The sequence below is a fragment of the Squalius cephalus genome, assembly GCF_949319135.1.
Source record: "Squalius cephalus genome assembly, chromosome: 20".
NCBI lineage: Eukaryota > Metazoa > Chordata > Actinopteri > Cypriniformes > Leuciscidae > Squalius > Squalius cephalus.
The window spans coordinates 30,177,172-30,190,079 of NC_137141.1; the positions used below are offsets into that span (position 1 = coordinate 30,177,172).

At 39.8% G+C, this 12,908-nt stretch overlaps 1 protein-coding gene across 1 annotated transcript in view; it reads right to left on the reverse strand.

Annotated features, from left to right (window-relative positions):
• The window catches only part of tmem260 (transmembrane protein 260), a 40,006-nt gene that overhangs the window by 16,534 nt on the left and 10,564 nt on the right, over positions 1-12,908 (reverse strand). The window contains exon 4 of the mRNA XM_079853766.1: positions 102-279. Coding sequence (XP_079709892.1) covers positions 102-279 — 178 coding nt within the window. The remainder of the gene's footprint in view (positions 1-101; positions 280-12,908) is intronic.

The window sequence follows — 12,908 nt, forward strand, 5'->3', positions numbered from 1 at the left end:
ATTTATTATTTATTTTCGGTTTCGTTTTTCAGCCAAGTCCATCCTGAATTTTCGGTTTCGGCCCAGAATCTTAATTTCAGTGCATCCCTAGACTGTCGTACCTTCTTCTTCTGCTGAACACTCTTTGCACAGTGGAAACAGGCTGAGAGGGAGAAGAGGACGCCCACAAACAAGTTGTTAAGAGAAAAGACTTCAGCCACGACCGACCACTGCCATACCAGCCTGGACACTGCAAACACTCCACCAGCCAGGACGGCCCCTGGACCAGGTCCCGCCACCCTGAGCACACACAAGGCAACAGTGAAGGACTCTCACCCGAGTTAGGGTGTTACAAATCAGGAATGGTTTTACAATGTTCTCTGACATGACGTAAACCATAGTGCGTGTGCACTCACTTTTATGCTGCAAAATAAACTGGTAAGGAAACAGATTCTAAATTCTTAAATCTATGAATCAATTTGAATCATCTGTATTATTTTAATTTAAATTATTTTTAATGAAAATCAATTCGATTAGAATGCTAAATACATTTTTTGTTACCATCCCAAAAAAAAAAAAAAAAAAAAAAAATTAAATAAACATTTTTATAGTGATGGTGTTATGCTGTGGGATGTTGCATCGATTGAGTTACTTATGTTTCACAAATAATTTCACCAGAAAAAATGGCAGATCAATGGATGGATGTAACGTATCCCTTTACAAGATACAACATTTTAAAGGTTAATCAAAGTCAAGCCACAGCAAAGAACTATGTCAGATAAGTCTGCGCTGACAATAGAGCAAAACAATGGGCTATTATAAGTAGAAAGATAAGAAAGAATTGCAAAATTAGTCAGTGATCTTTAGGAAACCTAATGTCCAAATGAAAGTACAGCAGAATCATTGTGGTATCCAATTATTAATGTCTAAATGAAAGTAAAGTAGAATCATTGTGGTTTTCTATTCTTCTGCTTAATTTTATCATCTGCAAAATGTGAATACATCCAGACCAATAGGTGTCAGTACAGAGTCCAAATCCACTGGTACTACTGGGACAATTAGGGACCAGCTAAGCATAAACAAAAACACACTGAGTGCACCTTTAAAGCTACACTATTCAACTTTAGCCGTTAAATAAAATAGCATCTTGAGGAAGAATATTGTTTTGGTTGTGCTCCTCTGAATGTTTGTGATCTGAAGTACTGGTGTATACAGTATATGGTGTATATGTATCATATATCAAGAGTGGATGGACCAAAAAATATTGGTTTCTTCTGCACATTTTGCAGATGCTTGTCGCTATGAATGATCCATGGTCATTTTTTCTGTTTTGTGTGACAAACTTTCATCTTCATGCTACCCACGGCCAGAGTATTTTTCTCAGTGTACGGATATGAAGTGACACACACGGGCAAATGACGCATGTATGCAATTACCTGCAAAATCTGTCCCAAAAACTCTACAATAGCCTATACTATACTAAACTATACTAGCATACAAAATGTAAACTATGCTATCACCCAGCTCTAATCTAAGCTATTAAAATATTACAAACAATAACATCATCATAAAGCTGCTTTGAAATGATGTATTGTGAAAAGCACATACATTTTAATTGGCTTGACTTTACTTATAAGTACTGTGTAATATTAATTAAAAGCATGTACTTACTGTAGGTTTAGTTGCTTGTAATTATGCATAATTTACTGTTATTACTATAGTATGCACATGTAACGTCTAACTATGACACTAAAATAAAATGTTGCTTGTTATTGTTTATAAAGAAAAAACACAAAAAGTGTCATAAAATTGCTTTTATGTAGAAATTCACCACATAAAGCATGCTAGATTGTATGCTTCAAATTGTATAGGCGCAGAAATCTGGATGTTAAACAATTCCTGGTTACCATAATATAATTGCAGATTCACCTGCAATGCATCTAAAATTAGGACTTGACTTCGACTTGTGAAAAAAGCCTTGAGACTTGACTCAGACTTGGACTCCAGCTGAGAAGAATGAGATGGGACAAAAGGCCAGGCGAGGTAAAAAGAAACGATGGATGAAAGGATGAGCGAGTGGGGTCAGCCTCGTCTGTTTGAGACCAGAGAACACAGAAATGAAGGAAAAGAATAAAAAAAGTTGGGAAGACGTAAAAGAGAGAGAGCGGCAGAGGGAAAAAAAAAAACTCAGCCCGGTCTCCAACACACTGGCTTGAAAAATTTTAGCGGGCTTGACAATTAAAGGGGGGTGGTGGTGGGGGGAAGCGAGGCAGTATGGCCCTCTCCTCATTGTGCCGAGTGGCTTAGAGTCCTCATCAGCCTATCAGCTAAGTGACAGGCGGAGAGCTGCTCTATTCAGCGGCACAGATACACGCCGCGGGCCAAGCGGCTGCCAGCTCCCTCCTGACCCCGCAATCCCTCGCCGCTGACAGCTTCAAGCTCCATGGCAAATTAGGCGCTCTCACATTACAATCGCACAAGACAGATTCCATTAACGGTATCTGAAATTGAGTAGAGAGCAGGGCCCTCGCCTTATCAGACCTGACTCATAAGCAGCGCCGGCACCGCCGAAGCTCGCGCGCTTAATCACGAGCCATGATACCATTTAGACGTTTCCAGCGCGCCTCTGCCTGCCGCTGTGATAGTCGGCCACAAAAGAGGCTGATGAGACTTAGGGGAAGGGGAACAATGGAGCTTTCGCAGGGAAAGCAAAGTAAGTCAGGAAAAAGGGGAGCGGAGAGAAGGATACGGATGGAAGAAAGGAGGAAGGATGGTGTGTGTGGAACTCGCACTTGCTGACTACTTCTCTTTTCTCTTCTCCCGCTTTTTTGCACACTACTTGCCTTTCCCCGCTTTTCTTTTCCTGTCTCGTACGAGACGAGGCCGTGCGTGTGTGCGCGCGGTTGGACTAATAGCTTGTCAGAAGCAGGCGGGGGGATTCTTGGTGATATCGGCTTCTCTCTAGCCCTCTTTACTGCTCGCGTACGCTGAGGAGGGGGGCGAGGAAGACGGGGCTCAGTGAAGGTGCGGACCCCCCGCACCCTTGATTCTGCTCCCGCTGAGAGACAATTAACCCTCAGCACACGTCAGAGGAAGGGTTATAGCAGGGGTGCTATCTGGAGGTAGGGGTCCTCGGTACCAAATATCACATCCTCCCGTCTCTGACAGTCGCTTGATGTCCTCCTCCTCCTGTCTTTATTCCTCGGAGGGGGCTTGACACGGACCTCTTTAGGAGTGTCTGTCTGTTTGAAGGAAGGCATGTGACACGTCCTTCATTCCAAAACATGTAGGACCACCTGGGTCTCCCTCTCTCTCTCTCCCGTCAGTGATTAGGTGAGAGAGTGACACTTGCGTGCAGCATCACAGGCTTGTTTGCTGCTATCATGTCTGCTGTGTAGGATCATGCTGTGTTAGTGTCCCTGTAGTACTGTTTACTCCTGGTATTAAGATGCGTTTTTGGTCGATCGGATCACAAGTGGACGACGCTAAATCCAGGTCTAAAATGTTTTGAGCTTGTCCACAAAATACCGCAAGAAACAAAAAATGCTGCTCTCCGTATGTTTTTCCATCGTCTCCGTTCGTGTTTATATGTAAATTGCGTGAGCTTATTTTGGCAGTTCGATCAAAAAATCTGAAAAAACACACACATTTACCTGCCCATTGACCCTTCCCTTGAAGAAATCAGGACAGATGTGGTTAAAAGTGGACAAAAGAAACGGATTAAATCACCAGGTGTAAACGGGTATGTGTCTCCCTCGTCTACTTGTGATCCGATTGACCAAAAAGCATCTTAACACCTGATAGGTGTAAACGGGGCCTATGCAAACATGCTTGACTGCATTATTGCATAGAAAATGTAATAAAAATAATAATAACCCTAACCCTATAGCAAATAAATGCTGTTAATTAATGTTACTTACTATTTAGCAAATATTAATATATGCAATTAACTGTGATCAGTTTTATTAATTAATCAGTACATCATGCAAATTATTTCATTAAAACTTCACAAAGTATTAAAATAGTATTAGCATTATTAGAAATATAATCATTATAATGATAGTATGAGCATTCTAAGAAATTGGTATAATTATCATGAATACTATTAGTGTGCTTTCACACTTGGTTCGATTGCCTGATCCAAACCCAAGTTCGATTGCTCCCCCTGTGCTTTCTGGATTGTATTCACATTGTATTGTTTGGGTCTGAACCACAGTGCGTTTGCATCCTCAAAGCCGCAGCTGTTTACCCTGGTTCTTGGTAACGACGGCGCAGGAGAAGGCGACAAAATCCCAGCATTGCTCATCTCACTTTGTTAATTTTGTTTTTCGAACCTTTGGTTTTGTTTTTAAAAAAACAGCGCATAACGGCACTTGCATCTATCAGATGGGAATGTACTGCAAACTTTCTAAAGAACGTGGGAGTCCAAGGCGATCAGAAATGAGATATACATTTTCTCTGCTTGCAGTGTGCACCAGTCACGCACACACACAAACTGTTTTATCGAATCAAACGACAATAGCAAACAAATTCGGTTTGGTTCCCTTCCGTGATTTAGTGCGATTGCGATTCATATCAGCAATGAACCATACTGGAGTTCACATGAACCATACCCTAGAGACTACCCTTTTTATGCGGACTCGAGTACGGTTTGCAAGTGCACACTCGAGTTCTGAAAAACAGTGATCACATCATCCAAACGAACCGAACTCTGACGTCAGGTGAAACCGTGTGCACACCTTTACAGTCTATGGCAGGGGTGGGCAAACTACGGCCCGCGGGCCACATGCGGCCCGTTAGGCTGTTTAATCCGGCCCGCCGAGTATTTAAAAAAATTGTCTTAAGATCGCATTAATTTTGCCTTTTTTCTTGCAATACTTTGCGTTATATATATATATATATGCGTTGCATATATTTGACAATCGGAATATCAGATATTGCATGCCATAGCTAACAAATGTAAAAAAGGAAAAATGACATAAAAGCAGATCATCATTCATTCAGCGCTGTTGTGGCTGCGGTGTGTCACGTAACAAGCAATGACGCGTCACCATGGAAACCAAACAGACAGCGACTTAAGCGCGTAGACTTGTTGCACGTTAATGTTTTTTCCTTTTTTGGAAACTCAATGAGAAAAAAAATGTTTGGTAACCGCTTGCACACCTTAGTTTTTCCTTTCTTTGCTCCTCTGGATTTGTGGATGTAATGTATCCTGCCCGATTCCGTTTACCGACCTTTATCGTCCGGCTTTCGACTACGCTCCCCTGTCTGCCATGTACAGAACCCGTTTTTTTTTTCCATTAAATGTTCTGATCTCCCTTTGCCTTTTATGTTTTATTTTATTATTCTTAAAATCGTTTATTTCCACAAATGTATGACTTTTGGAAGTGCAAATTGCCATTCAGTTTTAATAAAGTTGAATTAACGTAACCTGTAATTTTTACTCTTCTAAGTGTACACTTGCAGATGTTTTGTTTCTAATTTACTGTTAGGCCATTAAATAATAATAAGGATAAACAATATTTAAAAAGTATAGGCTATAATTATCTAACATCTTTAAAAATTAACATCAAAACATGCTAAATGGGGGATATCTAGCATAAAAAAATGTATCTGTTGTCGTTGTCTGTTTGCTCAGCCCGATCTTATGAAAGTGCGAATACCACGAATTGTATTTGTAGTGCATAATATGTTTTCGTGTGCATATGATATGCACTTTATGGCGTGTAATAGGCACGCACTCCACACCCCTAATCCTAACCAAGGGGTTTACAGTGTGTAGCATGCACGCAAAAAACAAACAAAAAAAACAAACATTTTTGGCATATAAATGGCACGAGAAATAAAATTTGTGGTATAGATACGCACTTTCATGAGATCGTGCTTCATAATCTGCTACTGGGCCGGCCCTCTGTCAAATTTTTAAAACCCAGTGTGGCCCTTGAGCCAAAAAGTTTGCCCACCCCTGGTCTATGGTGCACACCAAAAGTGCTAGTGTGAAAGCACTCTTAGGGTGTTCACACTTGTAGTTCGGTTTTCTTGGTTATTTTGCTGCAAGGAGACAGCGTTTCTGATGCCTGTCCCAAACTGTAATGGGGAACGTAGCTCTAATGACGAGAAAAAAACAAGTAAACTTCAGCATTCTGTCCTTTTTAGGGTGTTTTGGTTAGTTTAGATGACTTTGGTCCGTGTTGAGTTCATATTTCAGTCAAATCGCACCAGAGTTCGCTTGGAAGCGGACCAAGACCCATCTTTTCAGCGGTCTTGTCCGCTTGTTTGGTGCACCAGGGTTCGGATGGCAGCGTTCACACTTATTCAAATGAACCACACTGACAGAGCAATCGCACCAGTTAGTTTTAATCGAACCAATCATGCCAAGTGTGAACACACCCCTCGAATTATTAGGAATGAATAGTGCATTTGTGACTATAGAGTGCAACAGTCTGGTTCCAGAAGTAAAAATTCCATTCGCTTTCTCCAAAGGGGAATTGATTTTGAAAGTTAATTTATAAACTTGTACACATAGACCCACTGTGAGCTACGAGGTTGTTAATTGTAGTATTTGCTATTGTTGAAGCCACTAGCCTGCATTATTTCAGCTTGTTTTTTTAAAAGGTTTTGTTTAACAGCGGGTATTCTGGTGGAAAAAATACATTATCTATGATTTTGAAGAGAAATCTCCATTAATCATAGAAACGCACCAAAAGAACTCTTCAGTGCAAGCCCACTCCCATTAAGCACTGTGAATGACGGATACATGTAGTTTTATATTTCTCCATCATTTTTGGGGATTGGGATTGTAGACCTTTCTCTCGTTAAAGCCGTTAAGTACACAGTCTTGTACTGTTGTCTTTTTGTCTGATTTTCAATTAAATTTTTTGGCTTCAAATCAAAGTTTGTAATGTTGTGATTCACCTTGCAGCTGTTTGGTTTGGTTCATGGCTTATACCTTAACTGAGACTTTTTAAAATCCCTATGGGAAAAATGAATGGGAAAAATACTTTCGCTGAAAAAGTAGGCAGGCATTGTTGCACCCTATTAGTACTGGCCAATTTGATCAATCATACTTTTATCAATCATCAGTGTCAGTGTGAATCTGGACATCAATAGAATCAGATCATTTCAGGGCTGATCATTTCAGTCCAATTCAAATTGTATATTATACATTGTACATACAGTATGTTCAGCTATATATATATATATAGCTTATATAGTCCTGCCCCAAACTCATGCCATTGGTTGAGACAACTTTGCTCAAACGTTTTGATAGTGCCAGAGTGATTACACTTTTGGGTAAAATTTCTGATCTTTTAGTTTGTATCTTACGTCAGTTATCTTATGTGACAAAAGTATGTCCCAGCTGAGCTATGCTTATCTAGACAGCCTTATGTTTATGATAATGCGAGGTCTTATTATTATTGAGAAATGCGGTGAGGATACTGTGTGTGATTCTTTCTAGACGTGTTTTGAGCATAAGGTGTAATATTTATTAGCAGTTCTTGATGGTGCAATTATGGAGTGACCATGAATTGAATCCTAGATGGAAGCTGTGCAAAATATGACTGCCATACAATCTCCAATAGAATTACTGTGTGCATGTATTTTACGTATAGACTGTGTTCTGCTGGGCTCAGGCGGCCCTCTCCACAGGACAGTGCATGTTAAAAACTAATAACTCCAATCCACCTCCAAAAATACAGCCAATGGCTCAACAATTCCACCCAATTCCATCTTAATCCCCCACTGCATTTTATGTGGACATAATAGCCAAAAATAAATTGTGTATATCATTCAGCAAATGTGCATTGTTGTACTATTACTGTATTATTATTTTAATCAATTCATTAATCAACTGTAGTATTATGTGGCCCTATGGAACACTTGCATTTCGGGAAAGGCTGATCCTCTCCTTGCATGACTCCCATTAAAAACCGCCTGTGGAGACAGTTTAGGAAATGTAATATTACAGCAATATTGACTTCCGATGCAACAGACACAATCTTAGGCCTCCAGGCAAGGGGAAATTAAAGTGATGGCATAGCACAGTGAAATGGCCCTATTTCCCCCATTCTGAATGGGGTAATGAGGGTTTAGGCGTCTTCATTAAACATCTGTTAAGGAAATATTACTGCACGTCTTTAAATAGTGCCATTGGTCATGCTGAGTTGTAAAATATGAGGCCTGTAGTGCATGGAGATGTTTAAAGAAGCATTCCAGGTTAAATACAGCTTAAGCTCAATCAAAAGCATCTGAGTTTATATAAAAACAAGTTTATGGCAATGCAGTTTTAATGGGTCTTTGGGGTGATCATAACAGTTTAAAAGCCGAAATATGAACATTGAATTTGATAATACATTTGTGAATTATTCAGTCATTTTTTCTTTAATTAAAAAAAATAATTGACCTATAAAGTTGTGGCAAATAATAAAAAAAAAAAAACATTTTGTTATTTTTAATGCTTATTCTGCCGTTGTACAACTGCCACTGCTGCCCTGTTTACACCAGGTAGTAAGATGCGTTTTGGTCAATCGGATCACAAGTGGACGACGTTAAATACAGGTGTAAACGGGGTCTAAAACGTTTTGAGCTTGTCCACTTTCGACGATTTCCAGACGTAGTCGAAAACGCATCAATGTTCTCTCTCCATTCCTGATTTCTAACACACACTCACAGCGTTTGGTGTGGTCTTGCGGCTATCAGAGCAGAAACTAAAGCTGTTGCTCTCTGTATGTTTTTGCATTGTAATACGAAATCAGGACAGAAGTGGCTGAAAGTGGACAAAAGAGACGAATTAAAACACCAGGTGTAAACAGGAATGTGTCTCCTTTGTTTACTTGTGATCCGATCGGCCAGATCGCATCTTAATATCAGGTGTAAACAGGGCTATAGACTTCTACTATAAGCGCATTACTGAATGCTTGTTTGTTATTTCAAACTAACTGACAAGTTCATATTATTGTCTGTGGTACTCGACAGCAGCTGTCAATAGGGTTTAAGTTGTAAGGGTTTTCCTTCATATTTAAAGATATCAAGGTTCTTGGCAAGAAAAACAAAAGGTGGGTGTCACAGCTAAAGAGGAAATATATTTACCAAAAACGAATGGCTGCAAACCAGAGCGTTTTAGAGATTAGACTGGCTAATAAAGCATATGCTTAAGCTGCCAGGAGCTCTTGTTTCTGGGTCGGTGATTTACCTGACAACAGAGGTATGCTGGAGGGGGCAGCCAAGGGACGTGGGAAATGACAGCGTTTTTTTCTTAGTCTTAGAGAGAAACAAATACACAGACAAACATATTGAGCTTAAGTTATGAAATCCACATTGTATAAGTATCAATATGGCAGAGAACAAAATATTGAACATCAGAACATGAAAATTCTGTCATCATTTACTCACCTTTCATGTCGTTCTGATCATCTATGACTTTTTTTCTTCAGTGGAACATAAAAAAACGAAAAAAACTGGAACAGACTAAACCTTGGTTAGCAACATTCTTCAAAATATCGTTTTGTATGTTCCACAAAAAAAGAAAGTCAAACAGGTTTGGAACAACATGAGGTTGAGTAAATAATAACCGAATTTTAATTTTGGTTACTAACCCTTTAAATGCTCATATTTGCATATGCTGTCACATTCTAACACAGGTACTGCTCTCACAAAGCCACCATCTTGCTAATAAACACAGCTCACCATAGAGAGCCATGGGGTGACTACGAGCGAGTCGAGGGTCCAGTGAGGAAAGCACTGTCATGACCATATGGTAAAGTGCCTTATATGGACACAAAAGCACCAGGACAGGTGGGCACTGGAGCCCAGTCAGCTGAGCTGGAGCCGTCTGCTCTTGGCTGGTGTGTACCCTCACAGGTGTGGTGGACCCGGGACTGAGGAGGATGGGTGAAGTCACCTTCTGCGGCCACACGGCCTCTTCTATTACGTAATCAACATCATGAACGTACAGTAAAAGGCTAAGCAATCAAAATGTTTTCCCTAGTAGTAGAGCTGCACGATTCTGGATAAATTGAGAATCAGGATTTTTTTGTTTCAAACTGAGATCATGATTCTCCTATGATTCTGAACAGAAAACTAAAAAAAAATAACGTAATTTACTAGAGGTTCTGACAAAATGTTAATTGCTGCAGTCTATTTCAAATGTTTAATTAATCTGAATTAATACTTTTTTTTTTAAATCGGGTTGAATGAATGATTCAATGACTCACTCATACTTTACTTGTTTCATCACTAGATGAATCAGCGTTTTTGAACGAATCTCTTGAATGAATGATTCAATGACAAATACATTTGTTTAAAAGTCTTGTTGCCACCTGGTAATCGGAACAATCAAGCGCCATTTTACTTTCAAAAGTGGATTTGCTCTATTTTGATCGCTACCGCAGACATCAATGTTTATATCCTGGTACTTCTGTGATAATATGAATATTTGTAACACAGAAATAACAATACTGTGTGGTTGAAAAGACTGTTTGTAAAGCTGTTTCATACTTATACATGACTACTGCTTTCCTTGTCAAAGGTTTCATAGGCACAGGGAAATCGTCGTCATTTAGGGATGAGATTGCGTAGATGTTCGAATCAAGATCGCAATCTTTTAACGATTAATCGCGCAGCTCTATTAGTGGTAGATTGATATTGATTTTTTGATGGCTGATGACGATACCAATATCTTAGAGAGCAGGGTGGCCAATATAAAGACTAAATATAATCAAAATGAAAGAACTGCTCCCAACACATTGGCCAACAGAGAAACTTATCGGCTAATGCCGATAACTAAATAAAATAAAAATATCGACCGATATATCGGCATTCGCGATCAATTAGTCGACCACTTAGTAGGTAGTATTTTAGACATACTGAATGAATGAAATGGTGGGAATTTTTAAGCACAATATCACATCACTTTGCAGTTTCTAAGATGTTCTTAATGGCTTTTAGAGTGCTGTTATGTGGTTGCATGGGTATTCTGGATGGTTGCTAGGTGGATGTTTATCCACCACCAAAATCTATCATGTGGGTGCACTACAAATCAATAAAATAAAATGAAAATAAAATAAACAAAATAAAATAAAATAGTTAAAAGATTGTCAACTACTTAGTTTTCTTAAAAACATTTTTCTTCAATTTATCACCGACATATTTTACTTTTATAGCCAAGCCAAGCCAAGCCCCCCCCCCCCCCCCCCCAAAAAAAAAGTTTTTCATAGAAGAAATGTATGCATTCCTGTCATTGTACATATGAATTTAAGTTGTTTTTTTTCATAAATGAACAAATCCAGACAAAAAAATTAATAATGTCATTGACCCACACACTGCACAATAAAGTCAGGAAAGAATATTATGCAAGAATGTAACAAGCAACAACAAAACAGGCATTCAGGCCTTTATGCTCTGAAATTCCTCAAATCTAAATATGTCAAATAAAGTATAGGGCACAGAATGGTGAGTCTCAGAGTGGTGTTGGGTGCCAGGGTAGCAGCCTGGGGACAGGCCTGTCCGGTAGTGTTCCTACTGGGAGTGGCACGCCACCTCAGCATTACCACTGGGCACGGGCGAAGCACCTAAGGACCCCAATGCCAACCCAGAAGGGAGTCCCAGACTGTGCCGGAAGCTCTGAAACCCCTAAAACACTCCCTCCTCCTAGTCCTGGCATCTCAAGCCTGCCAGCTATTGCTCTGAGCCCAACAGACAAGCATGAGTCCAAACCTCAGCCTAAGCCCGGACAGATAACCATCAAAACCTATTACGCTTATGTTTTCAATTGAAAACATAGATTATATACTGAAACTTAAGAGCTAAGAGTGTTTGTGTGTGCATATGCAACCAAATCCCCACTGCCATCAGCCACAGGAGGAAGATGGGTTGCGGGGTTGTGGGGGCCAAAGGAAATGACTTTTTTGGTTGTTGTAATCCAAAATTGGATCTAAATCCTTTGAGGCTTAAAAGCAGAGGTTGCATTGGACATGTAACCGCAGCCAAATCTCTGGGCAGCTTGGCTCGCAAACCCAGCTGAGTGAGGGCATGCGTTTGCAAAAGTCAAGTGTAGATATTAAAATACATGCAGCAGCTACTGCCTGTTTAGACCCATTTTTCTGCTGACTGAACTCCAAATCTGGGATGGCAGTTAATGTCAGGGCATTTTAACTTGATCACAAAATAATGGTAAAAAGGCATTGCATGCAAATTTTTATATAGAAAATAAATGTACATTTATATTGTCGCTAGTGGCAATCTCAGTAAAAATATCACTCGCATATTAATATTTTTGGTCACAAGTGCGACCGTTTTAGGCGCAGTCTGAAGCCTTGCAATATAATATTCAATCTACGTATAATATATGAATATGCAAAATAAAGTAAACCTGGAATGCTTTACAATTAACAATGCATATTATAGGCGAAATGCATTCCCTCTGAAACTGCTAAAAAACCCGTGCATCACATGTTCTTTGAGTATGTGTAGTAGAATATTAACAGAAGAGAGTCCCGCTCCTCATTCATGGTAGCTATTGATGTATTTCTTTGGTCTAATGGTCTGAGGCCCTGTTTACACCTGGTATGCGTTTTGGTCGATCGGATCACAAGTGGACGACGCTAAATACAGGTGTAAACGGGGTGTAAAATGTTTTGAGTTTGTCCACTTTCGGCCACTTCCAGACGTAGTTGAAAAGGCATTCAACTGGATTTCATAGTGCTTTCATAGTGTTAATGCTCATGTGGTCGAATGTGTTCGAACAGCCACAAAAGGCCGTCTACTCTCCGCCTACTGACCTAATGCGTAAACATTATGGGAACTCACTAGTGAGACGGGATTTAAACTTTGTCGGCTGAAGACCCAAGTTTGGTTTGATGACGAAAAACGGACAAAGCACAATGTTCTCACACCATTCCTGATTTCTAACACACACTCATAGCGTTCGG